This window comes from Mus pahari, chromosome 9, assembly GCF_900095145.1.
Source record: "Mus pahari chromosome 9, PAHARI_EIJ_v1.1, whole genome shotgun sequence".
Taxonomy (NCBI): Eukaryota; Metazoa; Chordata; class Mammalia; order Rodentia; family Muridae; genus Mus; species Mus pahari.
Genome location: NC_034598.1, coordinates 80224687 through 80249890, shown reverse-complemented (window position 1 = coordinate 80249890; position 25204 = coordinate 80224687). Strand labels below are relative to the sequence as shown.

The window sequence follows — 25204 nt, the reverse complement described above, 5'->3', positions numbered from 1 at the left end:
ACTGAACAGTCTACACTATCTCCATGAAGGTCTCGGGGAGCTAGCCAGTGACTGAACAGTCTACACTATCTCCATGATGGTCTCGGGGAGCTAGCTAGCCAGTGAAAACAGTGACTTGCTTGGAGTTTCCAGAGGATGACGGGGCGCTTGCATTGCTTTCCCTTGGAGGCTTAGAACTTGAAAAGGTTTTGACAGCCTCACAAGCTTGCTGAGCAATAATTGGAGTCCAGGCTGTACTACAAAACAGGAGTTCTCAGGTAAATCCTCTAGTGCTTTGCATTGGGATCTACAGATTGACTCCTGGACATGGGTAAACTGAAAAAAAAATAATCTGTAACTATTGAAGCAATGCTTCAGAACTCAGTCCTTAAAAGTGAATTAAAGTTAGACACATGGCTAATGTTCCTAGGTGCCTACCAGAAACAAGTGCAACTCTGTTAAGGGAAAAAACATTAACCATGGGTTGGAAATTATTTCTTCAAATTTTTATCTTTAATGCACAAGTCTATATAAATACAAGATAGAGATAACACTGTACACCTAGAGAGGTCAAAATTTAATACACTACCAATTACTAGCGGAGACATAGAGCCTCTGGAACTCTGTCCTTCACTGCTGGTGGGGATGCAGGGTGTGCCACCACCTGACATGTCAGTCTGTTTTATACAAAGCTTTATAAACTCTTTACCCTATCTGTGGCCCGTTTATCACATCCCGAGGGATTTACTCAAATCAACTTAGAACATTCATCTTTATGAAGAATTGAAACACAGAGCAGCTTTATGCTAATACTTTGAAATAGTCAAGGTATCCTTTAGTAGGTAAATGCACAAACTGTGGGACAGTTATACAGTTTTTATCACAGTCAGAAGTGAGTTGACAACCCACACGAAGCCACAGAAAGTGTGCTTGTCTTGCTGATAGATAGGAGTCTAAGTGGAACTTAGTAATGCTGAACTATGGAGCGAATGAGACGTCACTGCTTGCTAGGTTTGAAGACAGCTGAAGACTGCAAGGGAGAGCACTAAGGAGAGCTCTAAGAGCAGAACATGTGACTTACATTGGGTGCAGACCTGTGGAAACAAGAATGAGTCCTAGTGCAGCATACACGTTAGGCACAGTAATGCACTCATGTTGGCTAATCAGTTAAGATGCATGCACCCTAGCAGTGTATGCTGTTATAATGGCAGCTGAGAGGATGAGGCAGCTGGAGAGACTGCTCACTGGTTCAGTTGTCTTGTAAGTTTAAAGTGCTGTAAGAAATAGTTAACGGAAATAACAGTAACAGGGCTGGTGAGATGGTTCAGTGGGTAAAGTGCCTGCTGCTGCACCTGACAACCCGAGCTTAGTCCCTGGAAAAACCACACATGGTTGTCCTCCAACTGCCCCATGTGTGCTGTGACACTCATACCTTCCTCACACAAGTAAATAAATGCAAAAAACCGCAAGAGGAGGAATGCATAAGAAAATAACATCAGAGAGGGAGAGAGAGAGAGAGAGAGAGAGAGAGAGAGAGAGAGAGAGAGAGAGAGAGAGAGAGAGAGAGAACAATATAAACAAGCCCCAGAAGGGATCCAAGCAGCCTCGGGTACAGATTCTAAAAAGATTGGTAATTCTCAGAGACCTCAAAGGATCAATTAGACAAACAGAAATGTTTATCACTGATGGAAAAGTAGTTACTACTACATATTGTATAGATAGTAAAATAAAAAAGAATATAAAAATAACTGTGCTGCTTACATATTTAAATGAAAGGAATACATTCCTTGAAAAGCATCTTAATGAAGCAGGTAGGAGAGGAATTAGGAAACCTGAGGAGTCTTAAGGAGAGAGAAATGGGATCTTTAATTAAAGCCTCCCACAAAGAAAATTCCTCCTTGGCTTCTCTGTAAATCCTTCTAAATAATTAAGGAAGAAATAATATTAGTTTTAATTTTCCCAGGTAATAGAAAAGTAGAGCATCTTCATGTAGTTTATGAGATTCACATCTACTACAGTCAAAGAGAAATTAACATCATTTAAACAGTACAAAATTGGAAATATTAGCAAAGAATGTTATATATTAAAATAATGTGTCTTGAGCATAGCATGTAAGTAAAGTTCATTTTAAGACTAAAGATGGGTTATCATGCAAAACTGGCCAGTATAGCTGAGTGGTCAAGCAACAAAGAAGGCAAACTGTGATGTCCATCTTAACGGACGTAGAGAACTGCTGAAGAAACCAGAAATCCTTTCAGACTAGAAGCTATTACCAAATTTGTAGTAGGGAGGATTTTCAATTTGGTCATCGGTTACTACAAAATCCTCTAGCTAACACACTTACTGATTAAATATTAAATGTTTATTTCCTTCATGTAAGCTCAGGAACAAGCCAAATTCTTCTATGAACTTTTTTTGTTTTGTTTTGGTTTTTGGTTTTTTGAGACAGGGTTTCTCTGTGTAGCCCTGGCTATCCTGGAACTCACTCTGTAGACCAGGCTGGCCTCGAACTCAGAAATCCACCTGCCTCTGCCTCCCAAGTGCTGGGATTAAAGGCGTGCACCACCACACCCGGCTCTGTTTTTTTTTTTTTTTGGAGGTTCTAGCTAATTTAATGGAGCAAGAAAAAAAAATGGATATGATGGTTGTAGAGAAGACTGTCACTCATGAATTGCATCATTATGCATGAAATATAAACAAATGTAGCAGTATTAAAAATAGCTATGGGGTATTTATTAACTTGATTTATTTTTTTAGACAGTCTTGCCCTGTATCCCTGGTTGTTCTCTCACTCACAGAAATCTACTTGCCTCTGCCTCCTAAGTGCTGGAATTAAAAATGTGCCACCACACCTACCCTAAAATTGGTAAAATTTTTAAGTTGATGGCTAAAAAGTCAAGCAGCAAACCAGTTATCTTTATTATGCACAATTGGAAAGTAAAATATTTAAATATCATTTAAAATAGCATTCAATTTTAAGTATATAGGAATGACTCTAATAGTAGATATATAAAACATCAATATTTAAAACTAGAAACTGCTCAGAAAAATTTAAAGAATGATAAAAGACCAATCAAAGAAAACACACGGAGGGACTTGTGGCTCTAGCTGCATATGTAGCAGAGGATGGCCTAGTCGGTCATCAGTGGGAGGAGAGGTCCTTGGTCCTGTTAAGGTTCTATGCCCCAATATAAGGGAATCCCTGGGCTAGGAAGAGGGAGTGGGTGGGTTGGGGAGCAAGGGGAGAGGGGAGAGGATAGGGTGTTTTTGGAGGGGAAACTAGGAAAGGGGATAACATTTGAAATGTTAATAAAGAAAATAGTAAAAAAGAAAAAAAAAGAATGATTAAAAAGGGGAACTACATCATGCTTGTGCTTTAGGAAATTCATTTTTTTAGCTAGTTCTTCCCAAGTAGATCTACAACTAAATATAATCAAAATCTTTGGATGTTTCTTTGTAAAAATAAAAAATAAACTGTAGAGCTTACACAGTTTTGGAAGGAATAGAATAACCAATCTTGAAAAGTGAAGCAAGCAAGAGCTTGGTACAAAGGTGTCCACAGCTGCATCTCAGTAGAGAAGACTCTTCAGGGAGGCTTTCCTCAGCACTGCAAGGGTGGAAAAGGACTCACATATGCACTCGTGAAAGGTGGAAGCAAACAGCCAGCATTTAAACAAATAAGCAAACAAAGACCTTGGGAGAAAACCAGAGGAGGTTCGATAAATAAATATTTCTTAAATAGGGCATAGAAAGTACTAACTATAGAAGATAGTGACAGTTTGAAAATAAAAGTAAATTTTCCTAAAAATAAAGAGCCTTTTCTTGAAAGTATGTGTGTAATTTTGTTTGTTTGTTTATTTTAAAGAGAAAATTCCATGATAGAGGCTGGAGAGAGATTACTCCCTTGTTAAAAGAGTACCGGGTGCTTTTTCAGTGAGAGGGCCTAGGTTCCATCTCCAGCACCCACATGACAGTCCTAAGGAATACCACACCCTCTTCTGGCTTCTGTCAGCCTATCAGTCATATACATGGTGCACAAATACACATGCAGTCAAAGCACACATGCACATAAAAATTAAAAAAGAAAATTCCCCAAGAGACATGAATCTAATGCATTCAGCTACAAAAGGGTTCATAACCTGTATATTTAAAGAACTCCTTCCAATCCATAAGAATCAGATTACTCAAAAAATTTTTTTTCTTTTTCTATTGAGCAAAACTAGACCAAGCACTAACATATGTACACACAATGTCCCTAAAAAATACAGATGGCTGATAGGGTAATATATTTAACGTCTTTAGATAAGGATCAGGAAAATTACCAACGTTTTCAATAAGATTCTAATATATTCCACTAGAATGGCTAGAATGTAAGTGACTGACTATAATGCATATTGGCAAGGTTGTAGACCAGCCTGAATTCTGTCAAACTGGTGGTTGTGTAATTGGTAGAACCATTTTTAAAAAGTGGCAGATTGAGAATATTTACCAAAGGTGTGTTCAAAAAATTTTGCTAATGCTGGAATTTCAAACTGGAAGCAATTGAAATTTTTATCAATAGGAATATAGTTAAAATATAGTACATTTGTACCCTGGATGACAGTATAACAATAGCAAATTATACCACTGTAATGTTCAATAGCATTGCTTCTATACATAGATAAAATGCTTAGAAGAAAGTGTTGGAAAGGCTATACGTTATATAGTTTCTTTTATACAGGTGAGATTGATAGATGAATGGACTCCATGTTCCTCAGGTCACAGGTAAATGGGTATAGTCATCAAGGAAGAAGAGTGGTAACTTGGCCAGGGACCAGATCCCAAGAGGAGCACTTGGAGGCCTTTGGGCATGCCATTTGATGTTAAAGGCAAGTAATGCCCACAATGGAGTACTGCTGGAACACCACTGTGAACCTCTGGTTCTGTCACAAGTAGAAGTACCTATGTGACCCCTATCAGTGGACTGGGTGAATGTCATAAACGTAGTAGTCAGAAGTGAAGAACAGCATGTGGCAGTGAATGAGGAAATAACATGAGAAATTGTAAGCATGTTGAGTGAAAGAAAATGTCATCTGCAAAAGGATGTACTCTTATTTTTCAATTCATGAAATGAGATTCAAATGGTGGCAGAACTGTAGCTTTGGAAATGCATTAGTTGGTTACCTTTTCAAATGCTGGGGGTCCTGGCAAGAAGGAGTGTTATGGACGCTGTCCTGGCAATGTTTTTGACCTGCACTTACTTTGTACGTTTTCATTGAGCTTTGCATTTACAGTCTTTGTGCTTTATAAGCTTGCTATGCATCAGTAAACAGTCATAAACACATTTAAGGGGTCTGCAGCTGCTAAATTAGTCCCAACATGATGGGTATCTTTCTATTTTTAAAACTTGTTTATAAGAACTGAAAGAAATGCCTTAGTTCATGTAGTCCTTTTATATACTTTGACGTTCCCATTAATTTAAAAAAAGTCATACAGCATTCACTTTTACAATTTTTTTCTTTATGTATTATACAGTTAATTTTTTTCTCTTAATGATTAGAAAGGCATACTTTTAAACTAAGATAGGCTTATATTTTATCTTAGCATTTCCATCCGTTCCCTTTGTACTTTGGTAGGAATTTATTGGTTGCAACCAGGTTTTTAATTTTAAGTTGTGTCCCAGGTTCTCTGTGTGTCACCAGACTATGAAGAGCTTGTTCTTTCCTTTGCAGATGGCAGACGTACTCCGTAAAGTCTGCCTTCCTCGATTTTCTTTAGCTTGCTGCAATGAGTTGGTTATTGGTGCTAGTTTTCTGGTAGGCATTCATAATGATACTGTCTGTTACACTGAGGAGGTGAGGTTAATCTGCGTTTCTTGGCTTTGCAGTTTCAGTACAAACCGTATACTAATCTCTGTCCCTGGTATTTACTGAAAATGTTAATCTCTAAATTTTAAAAAATGCCTTAAGTATCCACCATCTTTTTTTCAACTAGGAAATTATGTATCAGTGTACTTTTTCATACTAATCTTTTTTGTTGTTGTTTTTAGAGAAAATCTCTTCATGAGAACAAATTGAAGAGACTGCAGGAGAAAGTGGAAGTCTTGGAGGCAAAGAAAGAAGAACTAGAAATGGAAAACCAGGTGCTAAATAGGTAATGTGTTGTGTGTATATATGTGCCCCTATTGCTGTGTAGCACTTTGTTTCTGTTTACTGTGTTTTTATTTATCCACTGTGGATGTATGTCTCTGTGCCTACGTGAGTTTCTGTGTACCACATGATGGCAGGTACCTGCAGTAGTCAGGGAGGGGTGTGAGGTCCCCTGTGGCTGTGAGCTACCGTGTGGGCGCTGGGCAATGAGCACTGGTCCTTTGGTAAAGTAGTCGGTGCCCTTTGCTGCTGAGCCACCTCTCCATCTCCTGCACTTTGTTTCTGAGCTCACTGGACTTATTTAAACGTGTACTCAGGGCCAGCACTCTGCAGGAAGAGACAAGTAGACATCTGTGAGTGTGAGCTCAGCCTGCTGTGTACAGGTTTAACATTAACATTTACAAGGTTTCTTTTTTACTCGTCTGTCTACCTTAATGTTCAAGCCAAAGTCTCTATCACATATAAGGTATTTGTGGTGTTGTGTGATATTAAAAACGGACACTCACTGGCTTCAGTACAGTTTTGTGATTAGCGGTGGTATGAGTTCTTGTTAAGGCAGCAAAGTTATAGCAGTGGCCTAGTTAGGAACTTTAGTGTCAGCTAGTGGTCACCGCCATTAGTGTTCCTAGAGCTAAGAAGATTGATTTAGTTAGGTTGCTGATAGTAACATTGACGAACCATTTGATTTAAGGTGATGAAATCTTTTCCAACTGTTAACTAATGTTAGTCTTAGATAGTTAGTGAAGAATTGGACTTTTCTGACATGGAAGTTGCCTATTGGGCAGCAATGTTTTCTACTGTGTTCTAGGACAAAATTTCTCTAATGGACACTGTCCAGGTGTCCTATAATTCAGTTCAGATACTGACACAGGATGAGGGCTCAATCCTACGAGACTGCTTCCACTTCAGATGGCAGTCATAAAGCCACGTCATGACCTGGACCTCTCATTCACAGGCTATAAACTGGGGTTCCAGTGACTCTGCTTCAGATCTATAAATTTGTTAAGAGTTGCTCACAAAACTGAGGAGAATACCTTAGACTCAGTGAAGGTCACAGATGAGCAGCCATTTGGATAGATGTAAAGAAAAAGGTGTGGATGAGGGGTACTCATGCCCTGAATACCACTTTCTATGCCCCCATGTATTTAGCAAGCCTAGAGTTCCCTAAATCTTGTTTTTTTCCTCCTCGTGAATATGTATATATGTATGAATATAAATGAAAGAGAGGGTGGAGAGATAAATGTAAGATGTCTCTGTAAGTCACTCTCCACCTTAGTTTTTAAGAGAGCCCCATTGAACCTGGGGCTCACGGCTTCTGCTTCTGCTGGACTGTTTGACATGAGTACTGTGGTCCTGGTTCAGGCCCTCATGTTCGCAGTCTCTCTCCCCTAGCCTCCCCTTCCTTTTGGGTTTTATGGCACCCTTATTCTATAGGTTGATTATAGCATTTGTCACTGATGATCAGTTCGGCCTGCAGTGTGCTGGACTGAAAGTTGTAATCCTATAATCATATCTTACTCTTCCTGATGACCTGCGCCTTCTTTATAAAGCTCTGTCGGGTCCCTGGTGAGGAGTTACCTCATTGCAGGAGTTTTAAGAGTTACTAGAGTGCCAGAGGCCAAATACTATATTTTATTGATCAGTATCCATTTACACTCAAAACTGGGTAAATTCAAATATAAAAACTGATGATTTTTAAATTTGACTATATTTCATGTAAAAAAGGAATTTCATAAGGCTTAATTCAACTTTTAAGTTTTTGTAGTCAAGAATCCTTTTTTACTTTCAGCATTCATAGGAGAGTAGAAATGAAAAGTACTGGGCTGGTGAGATGGCTCAGTGGGTAAGAGCACCCGACTGCTCTTCCGAAGGTCTGGAGTTCAAATCCCAGCAACCACATGGTGGCTCATAACCATCCGTAACAAGATCTGACTCCCTCTTCTGGAGTGTCTGAAGACAGCTGCAGTGTACTTACATATAATAAATAAATAAATTTAAAAAAAAAGAAAAGAAAAGTACTGAAGTTTTTCCCAAGGTATTTTTAATCTTTGATTAATTGACAAAACTATAATGAGTTGGTAGCTTGCAGTGCTAATAATTACCTAGTGTTAATATATAGGGTCAATCGTGGTGGCACATGCCTTTAGTCCCAGTACTGTGGAGGCCAAGACAAGCGATTGGCTGAGACAAGTAGAGCGTTGTGAGATCGAGGTGCACCTAGTCGAAACAGAGAGTTCCAGGCCAGTAGGGGCTAGTGAGACTCTTAAAAACAAAGAACAGAAAACCAAAAACATACATAGTCGCTGGGTGTGGTTGAACACCTGATAACCCCCACTTGAGCTGTCAAGCCACCCTGAGCTCCAGAGGGAACCCACATCAGCTCCAGCCACACTGGTGTGGGAGGGGACAAAGGTCATTTCTGTTGATCCTTTAGATAACGTTTTCAGTTAGTGGAGTTACCGTTTAGGAATCTTTCTCCCACCTAAAAATTATATTCTGGTCTTCATTAGGGTATAACTACTAAAGAACAGAAATGCTTTTTTCTTTTTAAGACAAAATGTTCCATTTGAAGATTATACAAGGCTTCAAAAACGACTAAAGGATATACAGAGAAGACATAATGAATTTCGAAGTCTAATTTTGGTTCCTAATATGCCTCCAGCAGCGTCGATCAGTCCTGCTAACTTCCAGTCCTCAGCTTCAGTTCCTGGGGTGGAGCTCTCCTTTCCCCCTCATCTGCAGGTATGAACAGTTCTTAAAAGAGACAAACATTTCTGTAGGTAGTTTTGTTTTACCAGTTTAGAGAGTTAAAATTCATTTGAAGTTAGTTAGTTTTAACTTGGCTGTATATATTTTCTGAGTAGACTTAGATTTACTCTGTCATAGTGATGGCTCTCAAAAGACATTTTGATATTTGACTATAGACAGCATAATTAGTGAGTCTCTGAGTAGCTTAGTTTTGTAGCTTAATTCTATACAACTCTCAAGAACTTACTAATGCAACACACTGCATATCTATATAAATTTTTGTTTAATACTAGTGAAAAAATGTTTTGAGAGAAAGCACCATTTTTCTTTCTAATCCATAGATGAAGAAATTGAGAGCAGTGTGATGATGCCACTAAGACCCTAGCTGAATAAATGACCGTTAAGCTCTTTTTAACCCTAAGCTATCTGAATCCAGAGCCTAGGCTATGTCTTTATTGGCCCCAGAGCTTTGACTGGATGGCATTCAGAACATGGACTGCCTAAGCCATGAGACACTACAGTGTTGACATGAGACTATAGTCATTGGATTGAGTTGTAGAGCAGACCAGGTGCAGCATTTAGAATATTACAGTGACATTCCAGTCTTGTTTGCAAGCTGCCACCTCTGTGTACTCATGCCCTGGCAGTAGCATTGTCCGACTTGCTGCCTGGCGACTTTTACTCCTAGGGAGGAACAGACTGAGTTTTACTTAAGAGTACAGTCTGAGGCAGGAGAGAAGGGAGACTAGTTTTTAGATTGCTAACCTGGGTCATGTCTGTGCCACACTGTTGGAGGCCTATGTAAGAGAGGCAGGGACATTCCTAGTTTTTCTAGGTTTCTGTTAATGTGTCATTTTTAAGGAGGAACAACATCAAAGAGAGCTCTCTCTCCTTCGCAAAAGACTGGAAGAACTGGAGACTACACAAAAAAAACAACTGGAGGAGCTTGGGTCTCCTGGAGAGTGATGCCTGAAGAAAGTCAGAGCCAGTGACTCAATAAGAGTCTGACACTGAGACGCCGCCTTCTTGTTTGCCAAAATCCATGAGCTGCCTCAAGAAAAGGTACTAGCTGCGCACTACACTGCATGGGCTCCAAGATTTTAGAATTATACTAAGAAAATAAAGTATTCATATATTTAGAACATGCATTGACAGTCTTTTGACAATGCAAAAATAAAAGGAATTAATTAGTTAAAAAATCAAGTTTTCAAATTAATTTTTGTTTTGATATTTTCTGGCATTTTGCTTGAAATATATCCACCCTGAAGTCCCTTTTCCTTATCTTTGAGATGCCTCCTTGGTAATGACAAAAATCAATAAACATGTCCTTTATTATATATAAAAGTTTTGGAAAAGATGATCATTTAAAAGTATAAAAACCACTTAAAAGTTTCTAAATATGTTTATTTTAGTAATCTTTACCTTTTATAAAAGCTGTGCACTTAATTTATTGAATAACTTAATAAATATTTTTGTATCTCTGCTGTTTGTGTTTAATTTTCCTGATCATAGAGTATATACTAAACAGTTGAGATGGTATCACTTCTTTGGCTTTGGTGAGTTTTAGAAAATGAAGTCCTGTGGCTGTAAAGAGTTGTTAGTCTTACTTGAAGCAGTGAGGTATTGAAGTATTGCTGACATTTAGTTTAGTTTCTCACTGTTTGGTTTCTCACTGTTCGGTTAGGATCAAATAATTGTTTTATGTCCTTCTGTTTTCATTGTGCATCGTTGGAAGCTTCTTTATGTAACGTGTGTTAGAGGGATTCCACTGGAATAATTTCATGTCAGCAAACCAAAGCTCAAACTTATGTGGATTTGTCATTGTATAGAAGTCTCAGCAGCCAAAAGTCAGGTTGCTCACTGAAGACAGGAATGTAAGTGAGCAGCTCTTGGTGCCATTTAGCAAGGAGCTGGGTTTACTGAGTGGAGCTGCTTATTTATGTGCAGTGTACTGTGACATCTTGTTCCTGGAAAGTAATTTAGGCTAAGAAACCTATTAAAACTTGAAAAGACAAACAGTCCACATTTGTTACATCAAAATGTTTATTTTTGGATATAGACATTTAAAACATTCATCTCCAAGAACAACTTCAGTCAGGTATACAGTAAGAAATAGACTTTAAATCCTAATACAGAAAAGGTAACAGAAGTAATTTTTAAGTGCTGCTTTAGACGCTAGTGTTAGAAAAAAAAGTTTATAAATTAATTGTTTTGCACCAAAAATATGCAAAGAAACTTGAAACTAGATACGGTTTGTCATTTGCTTCTTAGTTGTTGAGTAGAGGCCCAGTGACTGATTGTCTCCAGCACACATCTAATTTGGACATTCTGTGCATTTGGCTAATGGGATCCAAAGTGTGATCTAGATAGTGCTTTCCACTGGAGGGTTGACAAACACACTACATACATTAGTGAATCTTCACACCACCTCAGTGAGGTAGGTTAGAAATAGTATACAGAAATTGAGGCACAAAGAGGTAAGTGACTTGCCCAAAGTTCCTATCTCCTGGAAGAGACGGTAAGGCTCACACAGGACTCATGTCAGAGAGCTGGGCAGGGACGCCCTCGTGTAGCATCTGTCATACCTAGCTAAGCTGCGGCTCAGCCTTTGAGCTTCTGTGCCCCAGAGAAGGAAAGGCTTGTTGGGCAATTCTCCCACCCTTGGCTCTCAAGTCTCCTCCCACTTTTCTCTTAGGGATGCCTTCACCTCTTCGAAGACAGTAGCAGCTTTAAATGGGGACCAGACCTCTCACCTTTCTAGTTAGAAATAAACTATTTGGTAGTAGTTTTGAGATGTGTCCATTGGACACGAGAAACAGGATTGGGAGGGCGTCTGTCGGGGCAGCCACTGCACTGTTGAGTTGTCGGATAGTAAGGAGCAAAAAGGACTGCATTTACCAAGACCATTCACATTGCATTCTAGGGGCCAGGCAGTGCTGCTAAATGGTTTTGAGGAATGTGTGCTCAAGGTTTGATTTGCTGATTGAAAGAAAAGTCCTTCCTACTGGGGGTTTGGAACCCCAAGGGTAGGGTGCCTGCCACAAGGTAAGTGAGAGGGCCGGCAGATGGCACTTTTTACTTCTGTTTAATAGAAGGGAGACACAGTGGTATTAAAATTGGTCATGAGCAGCAAAAATTTGGAAATAAAAAAACCAGCAATAAAAAAGACTACAGTATAAGATAGGAAATTCTTTGAAAAAAAAAAAAAAGAGGCACGAATAAAATGAGTATTTTAAATCTTTTCTCCTGTAAGGAATACTTTCAAAAAGTACATAGTAAGACTAAGATACCAAGTTGTACTAATATTTTCCAGGCCTTGGGCCTCAAATATATATATTTATATATAATACTCCAATGTGAACAACAATTTGATGAAATGTAAAATGTATCTTTTATTTTAATCACACACAAGTATTTATAACCACAGGGTTCACCAGAAATCTAAAGCAAGGAGACACTAGCATAGAAATGTAAGATTACAGGAGTGACTTACACATCCACAGACAGTTCTGATCAAACAGAAGTAAAGTCATGAACTCTTTTTCTTACAATACCCAACATGTCCACTACCAGATACATGAGAAGATAAAAAGGAGACACACTGTAGGACAGCTTCTGGGAAAACTGCTGTTGCATTTCAGTGAGACCCACCCACTCTCCTTGCTTTAGAGCTGTGTTGATGAGATGGAGGTGGGCTGAGGAGCCCAGCTGGCAACCACTGAAAAACACGAGCCCTTTCAACAATGTTGCAACACTGTTAGTTTTTGGTTTAAACACACACACTCACGAATGCTAAGTGTACACACTACCAAATTCTGCCTTCAGCCTTTCCAAGAACTACGGGGAAAGAGGAGGAATGCTGCAGACCCTCAGGGTTGCCCTAACATCCCCTCCGGATTTCCAAATGACTCCTTCCACGCTCTGAGCTTTGTTAGTATCCCCTTTCTTCTGCAGAAGTACAGTGTAGTCACAAGTGCTACATAGCTGTAGTTTTCCAACAAAACCACTTAGATATCCTTGTGCTTAAGTGGAGACTGTAGTTACAATACTGACACTTGCTTACTGGCCCTGTATTCTCTGTAAACAAGGAGGCTGTTTGCAACAACCACTTCAGCTCTATTTACAGAAAGGTTCCCACGACATACCCACAGGCACAGTGGTTGATAACGCTTTCTAAAAGCTGTGCATGTGCCTTGGTGTCTTAAAGGACAGTGCTCGAAGTGGAACCCATGTGCAAACTTAAGAAATTAACGACAAAGAGTAGCTCAAGCAGCCAGTTTGCTCCCAAGCTGTCTGAAGAACTTTGTCAAATAAAGCCAGGCCCCAGGGTGCTTACATCCACTTGCATTTCTTCTTTTCATCAAATAAGACTTTTACATGCAAGAGTTGTTTCTGAGCTTCTTCCAGCCCTCGTTCTCTTTCTAGTTTATTTAGAATCTGTTGACAATTAGAACAGTTATTTTACATATTAGAGTTTTAGCAGTACAATTCACAATTCTGGTGGGCTTGCTCTTTCTCTCTCTCTTTTCTTTTTTGCATTCCTGATGCTGTGAGTGGTAAAAATCTGTATGAAACAGATGCCAGCAGTTCCTTCCATCATTTCCATACTCACTTTGCAAGTTGTTTTGCTAAGTCATTATCACAGGATCAACAACACTTGGGCTTGAAATAGAAGCCCGCAAGAAATATCATCTATTTGCTTACAAATATGGGGCCAGACTTCCAAGGCCCTCTTTTTATGCATTACGTCACAGCCATTCCAAGCACAGCAAGCATCCCTGGGCAGCCAGCATGCAGGCAAGTATTCCTCAAATGCAGCAGGCAGGCAAGGGCATCCTGATCGGAGATGAATCCTTCCATCTCTCTCCCTCCCTCCCCTTCCCTCCCTCCCCTCCCTCCCCTCTGGAATGCTTCCCTTCTTGCCCCTGGCCCCTGGAGAGGGAGAGATGCTTATCATGTTTAAGGGACTCATTGCCTCTACCCTACCTTAGCTCTTCACTTGATCTTCAAGTAGCAAATGGAATTGGTGAGCTATTCTCACCATTGACATGGATAGCCTGTCCCAGCATGACTGAGTAGGGGGGAATCAGGGAAGGGGGAATTAACATATATTTGGAAACAAGGAATCCAGATTAAGGAGAATTAATCATAAAGGCGAATGGTAGTTGTAAAAAGCCTGAGAACAGTGTGAATTGGTATTTGCTTAAGTTAGGAGTAGTATATCATGATCTCATAACCATGGAAAACAGAATCTAGGTGATGTAACAGGCTTAGCTTTCACTTTTAGCAGACCACAATCAAACATGAACTGGTCCCATTTAACAAGGACCATAGTTTACTAATCAGAGTTTACTTGAGTTGTTGTGGCTTTAGGCCCCATGGACTCAAATGTAAATTCAGGCTCCAAAGATGGGCAGCATGACTGACTACAAGAGGGGTAGCCATGTGTACTCTTACTCGGGACCTCCCTTTCTGCCTATTTGGGATGAAAGGCTATACCCAAGCCTTTGTGGTGGGCTCGTGGCTTAAACAGGTGATAAATTTAAAAAAGAAAACAACTTACCTCATCAAAATACTTTACGATGTATTTGTAGATTTCTGTCAAGGCCACTTCTTCATTAAATTCATTTTCATGTTTCTGAAAGAAAGGCTTGTTGAGAGACTCTGAAATGACTGTTTTGAAGTAACAAATGTACAGGATTATTTGTGCTTCGTGGTAGTACCTTAGATTCCTGAGTTAAGAATTCTTCCATTTCTAAAGATGACAATGGAGGCAAATCCCTGATTGCTTTGTAGTAAGACTTCACTTCCTCTTTGTAGGTTGGTATATCCTTGGCATAGAGAAGTTTGTTGGTTGGTGCTTCCTGAAAAACAGCAACAGCCACAAGAAGCATAAAGTCTTGGGGGGATGTACAATGGTTCAGTGTGACTGAGCTCCACCCAGGAGGCCTCGGTGAATGTTGACTGAGTGACTGCCTGCCATCTAGATAGTTCTGGTGAGTCACTGTTATTTTCAGGCAGATTAAATGCTAATATATTCAGCCTTCCTCTCATAAAAGAACTAAAATTATTATTTTTGCATGATTTTGAGTTACGGTAACAATGGAACTTATTTCAATCACAGTTCATTACTAATGGCCGTTAAAAAGCCTGAATTAAAACGTTGCTCTCCCCCTCACCCACCAGTGAATTTTGGCATTTCTAAAAGACTTGATTGTAGAACTGATTGAGCCCTTTATATAACTGTAAAACTGGTAAGTAATTGGCAGTGGCAGATTTTCTAGCTTGTCCCTTCATTTCATTAGATTCTAAAGATCTTCCAGTTTGTGCAGGAAGCACATGTCACCAGTACTGGTAACTCTGATGTCTGATTTCCCAAGTATTCCCTGGCAATTTGCATGGTGTTATGTAAGTATAGTAGTAGGAATATGTAAGCAACTAAATGAAGATGAAATCATTGTTGACAAATGTTTCTAAAATGTCCATGAAGATAGTTGAATTAATGATTAGACTAATGTCCCAGTGTGTTTTACAAGAGTCTAGTGACTGAATCAGTGGCTTGGAGAATTGGTCTGAAGGCTGCCTGTACTATATTCCTGAGAGGTACATGGCTGGTTTTAAGTGGATCCTGCAAGTTGCATGACCATCCATTCAATTAGCATTTACTTATCCAAGTATCACTGGCAGACATCAAATGTACAAAGATGACAGTGACTGCTGTCTGCCTTTGAGAAGCTTACACTCTTGGGAAGAGGAATTCACACTGCCTGAGAGTGATGTGAAGAATCACTAACGGACTGCAGGAAGGGTAAGGACTACTCAGCTGGACAGAGGAGAGCTCACAGTTAAACCACTGTATGATAACAGGACCTGTGACCCTCTGGACCTCAGACTCATCTATCAAATGGGAAGCATAGTCCCGGAAGGATTAACTAGACCTAGGAAGTGAGGGGTTTAAAAGCTCCTTTTACTGTGAACAAACACATTATGTTTTCAGTATGGTATAGGAGACGCACTGGGGAAGTTCATAGACACAACCAAACAGATCAAAGTCTCCTGCAGTTCTTCTTACACATCAAGAAATTATGTTTGTGGAACCAAACTCTGGCAGATGGAGGAGGAGTCCACTAACAGGACTGAGGCCAGTCAGGAAGGCTCTGTAGCACAGCAAAGATGCCATTTGTAGGAAGAAATGCACTAAGATGGTAAAGAGGAAGAGTTTAGTGGCCGGGGGGGGGGGGAGCAGGGCCATGGGTGTGGGTTAGGAGGCGGTTACTGTCCTGGAGGGAGGGAAGGAAGACAGGAATAAGAGGGACAGGAGGTTTTAGAGCGAAGTGGAGGCAGGCTTCTGTAGGAAGATGGTAAGCGTTGGCAGTTCCGAGGAGGGTTGCGGCACCTGGGGTCCCTATGAAACCTCAGTCTCGGGAGGTGACTTCAGGGATACTTATCAGAAAGCAAAGCTGGGCCTTACCTTCCCCAGTTGCTGTTCTGTGAGAGAAAAGGCATCCATGAATGCTTGGGCAATCACTGACAAACAGCTGTCTATGTGTGGAGTCTTCTTAATGTCAAAGACAAACTGAGGGTTCTTCAGGATGTTTACCCAGAATCGAAGAGGGAGGCTGTTTGAAGGGAAAACAATCTCTTCTCAGGCAGGACTTAACACAGCCAGTGGTCTGCTCAACAGTTTGTAAATGAGTGTGTATGACCTTGTTACCAAAGTATATAAACCTGCTTAGCCAAACTAATAAGCAGCAGGTGGCAACATCACTCAGACCCCAAAAGGGCTGACCCACCAGTGACGGGCAGGCTAGAAAGTCCCAAAGTGGCCCTGAACAAGAATTCCATATCTGGGTTCTATGAGATGATGTCACCAACAAGAACTTTTCACTCAAACCTGTTCTGCCCGATCCCTTTGAGCCCCTCTCAGTGTGGCACTCTGGTCTAAGCCACTGACATCTTGCCTGGATTATTTGTCCCCAGATCTTGATCCTTGTAAGAGATCTTAACACTCACTTCTCTCTGGAACTATGTGTCCTGTCGGGGTCTCCTCTCCTGCCACTTTTAACTGAGCTCATTTTGTCTCCACTGTCTTCAATTCATGTCACCACGATCACATCTCAGGGCAGTGCAGTGTGGTCTATCTTTGGACACTCTGATCTGATCCTCTGACCCTCTTTAATATTCTCCATTGCACACATCACCTTCTGGGGCACATCAGCAAATGCACCCTGTCTCTCTACCTACTAGAATGCATACTTGGAGGACAAACTTGAAGTGTTTCCTAAACCACAGCAATATGGCACAGTGTAGGCAATTAAATAAATATTGGAATATGAACTTGAGACTCATTCAAGTTCTATATCTCTGTTCCAAATTTGGCCTAGCTTACGGCCGCCACCACATGGGTGCTGGAATTGGCAGTGGCTCAGTCTGTTGTGGCTGGTGGTTAGTACCCATGCTGGTGTAGGGGTTGTCGGGCCTGGGCATATGAGGTCGGCACTGAGGACAGGAGTGAGCCAGAGCAAAGCATATAAACCCGGATTAAAGGGCAGGACTGACTAAGCGCTGAACTTCTCCTTTACTGCTTACTGGCATTTAGAGGGCTTTGAGCTTGCATGAGACCTACTATTGTGCCATGTCTGGGTCTTCCTCAGCTGAGGTGCACAGCCTTTCAAATAGAGGCAGTAAGCCGTAGCAGTCTTCTGAGGGGATATTAGCATAAGTGTGGACATCCTGCTTCTTCAGGTAAATGAGAAATAACGCTATCTACTACCACAAATGACAAGAGCATGAACCATGTAGAATCCCAGTAAACACACAACTTGAAAATTATAAAGTAATTATGTAGGCACAGTAACAGTCTAGTAAAAGTAATAGGTTAAACCATAAAACACTTAATTTCTTATTCCTCACTAATCTAACATTTTAGACAAGTCCCCTTTCATGCATTAAAAGATAACAATTTTGTTACTTTATCATCTAGAAAAGAATTCAAACCCTGAGATTCTGGTACAGTAATTATGTATATAATATTCTGCTCTAGGTTCTTGAAAACAGCCAGTAATCACCTACATTCCCACCTGTTTGTTTTCCAGATGTGTACAACATCAGGGTCTGTGATTTTTTTGCTTTCAGCTTGGGCATCCAAAAAGTCAAAGAAGTATTTTATAGCAAATGGGGCCCTGCTATTGGGCAAACTCCAAATGCTTCGGAAGAGTTTCTCAAGCACAGAGTGAATTGCCACCTGGAAGACAGAATGGGAGGCTGAGATACACAGGAGTAGTCTTGAAAAACTAATGGAAAAGCCAGCTCCAAGTTCCAAGAAAGGGCTAGATATACCAAGCAGAGCAAAGTCAGCTGAGGGAAAATGTGAAACTGTCACATGAGGCCAGCATGAGTGGAACAAGGGTCCTGAATGTGCTCACGTATAGAGCTGGTATATAAACTTGCTGACCGCAACACTGTTTTTAGATGGTGTATGTGATAGATAGGTGTGTGTGCGTGTGTGCTCAAGAAGCCACTTGGTGTTTGGTCTTTGCTGTGTGCAGCCTAGAGAAACTTAAGTGATGGTGCTTCACTGCTAGATCTGTTGTCTGTTGCCTGAATTTCCATCTCGGGGTTTAAATATGTACTTCCCAAGCAGTCGAGTATGAAGGCAGAGCTCTCTGGGAAAACTGAAGAATCAAGAGGCACAGGCACTCCTCTGCCCAGCACACAGATCTACTCAGGTCTGAGCAGATTGCTGAGGAAACCTGCCCAGCAAGGTAACCACAAGGCCGGGGGACAGTGATGGTTAGTAGCGGAGCAGAAATCCAGAGACTTCCACTAACCCCCAAAAAAGAGATGCAGTAAAATTTGCTCCTGATTTGGTATTCCTCTGACTTTCACATCTAACACTTTTTATACATGAACAGAATTCTTAATTTCAAGATGAAAAAAAAAAAGTAGAAAGATCTACTAGGTTAATCGTCACAGATTTCCCCCTCATCTTATTTGCATTTCAAAGGAGTTTTATTGCTTATCTATAATAACAAGTAAACAAAAAGGAATAATTATGCTGTCAGCCTAAAAAATAATAGTGAGATGGTGGCAGAGAGAAGGAGCAGTGGCAAACGCCCTGACTGAAGATGCTGCAGGAGGAATTTATAAAGTGCTCTTCTCTTTTCAGTTTAAAAAAAAAAAATCGAAGGGGGGTAGAGGATGTGTCTACAATTTAAACTTTCATTTTGCTTTGCTAGAAGGCACAAGGGATTTGTAACATTTTCACACTTGAGCGGAAATTAAGTTGAACACATCATATACCCCCAAGGTGGCCATGAAAACGACCCTAGAATGGTGAGTGTACCTTGGTTGACAGCAGCTTGGTCAGATACATTTCTTTCACTTTGAACTTGTGTTTCCCTCGGTGTCTCTTCCCTTGCACTACTTGGAACGCTTCTGAATCTGGTAAAATCTAGAAGAGGCAACAGTGGACTGCATTACCTGGGGAAACCAAATGCTACGAAAGGCACACCATTCAGTGGGCAGCACAAGCCTGCCAAACTCACCAAGTGGCAGTGGTCATCTGAGTACTCCACATCTGAACACCAGAGAAAGGGAGAGAGAGAGAAAGGAGCCCATTAAAAAAAAAAACAATCACGGACTAATTGGCCTCAACAAAGGCCCTGCTTGTGTTCTAAAGCCAACAGCTCTGCTATTATCTATGGGCTCTTCACAGCTACACATTTTTCTTGGCTGCACCTGAGCAGTGTGGGGAGGGGCTAAGGACTGGAGTGGAGGCAGGCTCCCTGTCCCTGCAGCTGTTAGAGCAGAGGCTAAGTAGACACTTACCTGGGGATAGGGAGGAGGGGTCCTAGCCTGTCAACAGATAGACCTGGAACACCTGTGTGCCAAGCCTGCAGCCAGAGTTAAGCCAGCCTTGTTCCTGCTGCTACTAATTGCACAATTTCTTAATTTCAGTGAGGGAGAGCTATGTAAAAAGGTGTCAATCTGAGACTAGGAGATTTCTTTGAAGAGGGGCTGTCACAGATGAACCTCAGTAAATGATTAGCCAGGTAAATAGGGAAAGGCTCCAGAGTGAGAAGGAATTGGACCCCTTCTAAGATAGGACAATGTGTCTAGCTCAGAGGGCAAGCCAACTGAGAGTGTCACTAAGCACGGGGTGGGAGCAGGGGAATAGATGAAGGCCCCGACAATGAGTCGGACTCATCTAGAAATGCTACTAAAATTTAAAAATTAAAGCAATTAAGGGGAAGGGGAAATAGTTCATTGAAAACCAACCATCCACTAGTAAGAGACATCTGTGGCATAGGAATGGTCTGAGGGGCTGTCCTAAAGCGCCCGTGTCAGGTTAGCCTTAAAGGAGAGGGGTGCGGAGATAAGCAAATGCCATGCCTTGCTGGATTGGATAATGGATTTGAGGGAGTCAGAATTACACTAGAAAAGGCACAGTCCCTATCTAGTCCTACAGCAGTAGCTCTGTGTAGTAGAAGGAGCCCTCTGGAGAACAGGGCTAAGTGCTTGAAAAATTAGTAGCCTTAGGCTTTATCAAGATCCCTGTTCAAGTTCAACACCATGAATTCATCCAGCCTTAACTGGATGGCTGAATGCCTTTCTCCTGTGGCTGCCTGGCTAAGAGTTGGGTCATCCAGGGCTGGGATTGCCACAGAGAGACAAGGGGTTGAGTATCAGTAGGACAGAAATCAAATTGGTTCTCAGCCATACTGGACGGGGGGGGGGGGGGGGAGGACATGCGTGTGATCCATGAAGAGACCAACCCTAAGATCCTGCTACTTGGTGCTAAAGCAGCAGGCTCCTCTAAAGACCCAATCTTTGAGTCTTAAAAGCCACAGCTCTCTCCTTACCCACAATGACAGCCACTCAGTAGGATGGCTTTGTACAGCCCAGTGTAGTGATGGAAGGTGGGAATCACCAAAGGGATGTGGTTCCACAGAGGAGATGCTGAGTCTATCAGGAGTCACCATGCCCTGCCGGCAGTGTATATACAAGGGGCCCACTGGGGAGAGGCCCCTGCCTAGGACTAAAGACAAATCCAGAACAGCCAACGGATTTTCTCAAGGTGTTATCAGGGTTCTCCTGTCCTCCAGCTGCCAGGAAGACAGAAGACTAGCTTGCTGGCTTTCCTGTAAAGCTCCTCCCGTCTCCACTGTCTGGGAAGTCTACAGTGTTATCTTGGAGATTCTGCATGGGTTGTCTTGCTTCCTCAGCCTGTCTAGGGCAGGGTGATTATCTGCAAGCTTCCTGCTCGGTGTGCAGGGTGGTCACTTCTGTTGCCCACTGTACTGAGGTCTTGGAAAAAGAGCTCCAAGGCCTGAGACTTCCCCCAGGCTCAGAGCTGCTTAGAGACAGCAGCTTCCTTTGTGCTGGGCCTTCTTTATCAGCATAGCTACTGTTTCCTTCCCTTCTTGCAGAACCCGTGTTCTTAGGACTAGAAACAGCTCAGAATGGCTTTTCTCAGCTTGCAGAGAATTACACAGCAGTAACTCAATCAGACCTCTATGACAGTATGTCTAAGAGAAGAAGAAAAAAAGCAATACTTCATAAAGCTTGGTGAGAACAAAAGGTTGATGACATTATATTGGTTACCTGAAGTAAAATTTGCTATCTTCTTAAAGACTTTTATAGTGGATCCATTTGATATCTGAAAGCAGGGATAAAACATGTGAGTTTTCAAAATATAATGGATTCCTCAGCTTCAACCAGGAATTAAATAGATCCTATGGTCTCTCACTTATTATCTATCAAGGACTGCTACATTTGACATGCAGTCTGGGTTTAGCCAGGCAGCCAGGAGGGCACTGGCTGGGTTCAAGGGGCTCATGGTCATGTGAAGGATACACATAGGCAGCAAGACTCATGGAGGGCAGGGCCCAGTGACCTAAATGGGATGGGAGCTGCCTCAGGGAGAGGGCAAGAGGAAGCTGTCTTCATCCAGCCCCTACCCTCAAGCAGATCAAGAGGCCTGAGTGGCTTTTTCTCCCCACTCAGGTTTCTTCCAGTGGTTTTTACCAGTTGGATGCTTAGGTGCCCTCCAAATAGATATGCTGAGTAATTTTAATATGATGGTATGAGGAGGTGGGGCCCTTAACTAAATCCTAGAGAGAAGCCCTTTGAAATGAGATTAGTGCCCTTCTAATGAGAAGACAGCCAAGCCTACCCCACCGGACCTTCCCCTCTTCCCACCACCAGCACATACGCATACAATTAAAGGACAGCCCTCTGAATTAGGACCAGGCTTTGACTACCAGGTTTGGGTCTGGTGGCACATGACCTTGGCTTCTAGGCACCAGCGATGTGGGAAATAAGTATTTGTTGCTTGAGCCCCCAAGCAGATGCATTCTGTCACATCGTCTGAATTTGCTGAGACCATGGAGGAGTGCTGCTTACTGGCTTGCTCTCATTGATTGCCCAGTCTGCTTTTTTAGGTCATCCAGGACTACTAGCCTAGGGACGGCACCACCACAGTGAGCTGGCTCCTCCCACATAAATCGTCAATCAAGAGAATATCCTACAAGCCAGCCATGGTAGCACATGCCTCTAGTCCCAGCACTCTGGAGATAGAGGTAGGCTGATCTTTGTGAGTTTGAGGCCAACCTGGTCTACATAAGACATAAAGAGCTGCATAGTAAGACCCTGTCTCAGAAAAAGAAAGAAAAAGAAAAAGAAAATGCCCTTCAGACTTGCCATTCTAGTGGGGACTACTTTCTCAGTTGAGGTTCACTCTTCCAAAATGACTTCAGCTAGTGTCAAGGTGACATAAAACTAGCCAGTACAATTGTTATTACATGTATAACTATGGTTATTCCTATAAATAGGATTTGTGTAAACTGGCTATAACTCAATCTACATTGTTTTGTAAAATATTTCAAGGTTCTGAGAACGGCCAGCCGCCTGCCTGTCTGTCCGTTCCCAGGCAACAGGCAGTCCCCTCTCCAACTTGCCTCAGTGACTAGCTTCACCTGCTCTGGAGAGTCAGACAAATGGACCTAAGTGGTACATAGTGTGTTTGTTGTCCTGAATGTATGCTTTTTAGGGTCAATATAAGGCCTGTGGTCATCTATTAATATACACTGTGCCTATCAGTACATCCCTTTTCATAACTGTGTAATAGCCCATGATAGGAATGTACAACAAAAACTGCCATATGATGAAGGAAATGCTAATACACGCAATGTTGGGGATTAAGTTTAAAAATGTGCTAACTGAAACAAGCCAGTTACAAGATCACATGTATGATCTCATTCAAAATGCCCAGAGCAGGCCAATTTATCTAGATTGCTAGTGTTTTGTTTTGTTTTGTTTTTAAATGGGAGTTATAGAGGAGACTGAATAGTAGTGAGTTTCTCTTAAAAGTGGTGAAATATTCTAAAGTCAGGCAGCGATGGTGCACAACTCTATGATTATACCTAAAACCCAGCAAGTCCCACATTTTAAGCAGGTGAGTTTTGTTGGTTTGGGGTTTTTTATGTATCCTGGTGTTGGGAACTGAACCCAGGGCTCTGTGCTTGCTAGGCGAGTTTTCTATTACCAAGCTACATTCCTCTCTAAACATGTGAGCTTTGAGAAACATAAGCCAGAACTCAGTATAGTTCTGTCAAAAATCGCTTCAGGTTTTACCTGTGTAGGTTGATGATAAATGCTTTTATCGTGCAGTCATGCTAATGCCATGCCCACGTGTGGCTCCCCTAAGATGAAGTCCAATACCCTCACTTTAAGGCCTTTTGGAACCAAGGATCCCTGGGCCAGAGGCCCTCCGGGGTCTTTCTTGCATAACCAGTTAAGTCCTTAGAAATGACTAGCACAGAAGTTACCTTTGGGCAAAGGAAAACACATGCTGAGATACAATGGGCAGGCAGGGGTTAAGAATAAATGGTTCTGAAGGAGGGGCTGGTGGTCCACAGGATAAGACAAAGCATGATAGAGAGGAAGATCAGGCACCAACCCTTCAGCTGTGGCATGAAGAGCAGCTGTCACTTTGAATCCTATCAGCAAAGTGACTTTCCTCTCCACTTTAAAGCCCTAATACAAATGTGGACCTGGCCTTCCCTGATTTGGAAAAAAAAAGTGTGTGTGTGTGGGGGGGGTAGAATCTTAGAATTGCTCTTTGGTTTGCTGCACGTTGGTTATCAAAATGTACAGGCCTCTCTGCTAAGCACCACAGGATTAAACACAATCTCCTTCAGGTGACACCCACAGAGGAGGAGGCAGCTCTCCAGGGGCCTCAGACACAGCTGTCCAGCCAGCTGTGTCCAGCCAGCTGCTAAGGTTAGGCTAGAGGCCTCCCACTGCCAGCGTTCAGGACATCTTGTGGGAAGAGGGGGAGTCTGGGGAGAGCTAGCAAGACCATCAGGCCTGGAGGCCACTCTAGCAAGTGTTCTTAATTCTCACTGAGCTCTTGGAGCTGTTGTTATCAAGCATCCTACTTGAGCCATTCATGGTTTCCTGACCGACTTCTCAATTCTCCTCCATATTTGAGGCAATTAAAATAAACGCCCTGTGCAGGCATCCCCTTAGCAGAACTCATACACCACGCTTATAAGAATGTGTGAACGCAGTTAACAAAATTCCTACCCACCAAGAGCTGGATGTACTGATTCTAAGCCAATAAATATCCTTTTATAAAAGGAAGCTGGTGATTCATTCTGGGTAATTGTCAAAGAATGAATCCCAAATGGATCCTGTTGAGTGTTGAGCCAATACTTTGCTACTGTCAGACGCTTTGTTTTGCCAAAAGCGAGCACCCTTCCTCTATAATCACAAACACCACGGATGGGCCTTCTGATAAGGAATGCTGCCAAAAGTTCAAATGTCTTTTCAGGAGCTGGCAGCGCTTGGCTGCTGGCACTGTGCTCAGGCATTAAGATAGTGTAGATGCAGCTTGTACCGAGGAGATTTTGCTCCGAAAATGATCTTCCAAGAGCTGGTGTAAAAGCATTTTTATCAGTGGATGAGTTGGATGTGTGTGAGCATACTCCTAACCTTCACAGCTGTTCTAGGGCTGGAACATTTCCACCCCATGTGATGCTTTAACACTATTATAAGGACAGAAAAATAATTTGCAGATGTTTGGGGGAAGCGGAAGGTTTCCGATTTCTATTCTCAAGTCAGCTGATGCCAAGTTGCAGCCAGAAATGCCTTTTTCAAACGTGCCATAGGATCCAAAGAGTTAAAACCACAGTGGCTGTTTGTTGCATCCCAGAAGCTCTAACCACTTCCCCGAGTGCCACATCCATCTACTTGTCCTTCTGTGAGGCAAGTAACATCATCTGGGCCCTGACTTTAGGGATGGAAACCAAATTAAATCAAGGAAAGATGAATATCACTAGGTA

The 25204-nt window shown here is 41.8% G+C and overlaps 2 protein-coding genes across 3 annotated transcripts in view; one reads left to right on the top strand and one right to left on the bottom strand.

Moving 5' to 3' along the window:
* The window catches only part of Cep83 (centrosomal protein 83), a 100286-nt gene extending 89948 nt beyond the window's left edge, over nucleotides 1-10338 (top strand). The window contains exons 13-15 of one of the 2 annotated variants that reach the window (XM_029542469.1): nucleotides 6008-6111; nucleotides 8660-8849; nucleotides 9717-10338. In XM_029542469.1, coding sequence (XP_029398329.1) covers nucleotides 6008-6111; nucleotides 8660-8849; nucleotides 9717-9821 — 399 coding nt within the window. In that variant the 3' untranslated portion in view covers nucleotides 9822-10338. The remainder of the gene's footprint in view (nucleotides 1-6007; nucleotides 6112-8659; nucleotides 8850-9716) is intronic. The other variant, XM_021204703.2, reaches the window with a different exon arrangement.
* Nucleotides 10339-10880: 542 nt separating this feature from the next.
* Nucleotides 10881-25204, bottom strand: part of Plxnc1 (plexin C1) — a 153811-nt gene continuing 139487 nt past the window's right edge. Inside the window, exons 24-31 of the mRNA XM_021204886.2 lie at nucleotides 21462-21516; nucleotides 19403-19434; nucleotides 19201-19308; nucleotides 17936-18099; nucleotides 16327-16474; nucleotides 14579-14719; nucleotides 14419-14493; nucleotides 10881-13292 (exon numbers count right to left, since the gene is read on the bottom strand). Coding sequence (XP_021060545.1) covers nucleotides 13188-13292; nucleotides 14419-14493; nucleotides 14579-14719; nucleotides 16327-16474; nucleotides 17936-18099; nucleotides 19201-19308; nucleotides 19403-19434; nucleotides 21462-21516 — 828 coding nt within the window. The 3' untranslated portion in view covers nucleotides 10881-13187. The remainder of the gene's footprint in view (nucleotides 13293-14418; nucleotides 14494-14578; nucleotides 14720-16326; nucleotides 16475-17935; nucleotides 18100-19200; nucleotides 19309-19402; nucleotides 19435-21461; nucleotides 21517-25204) is intronic.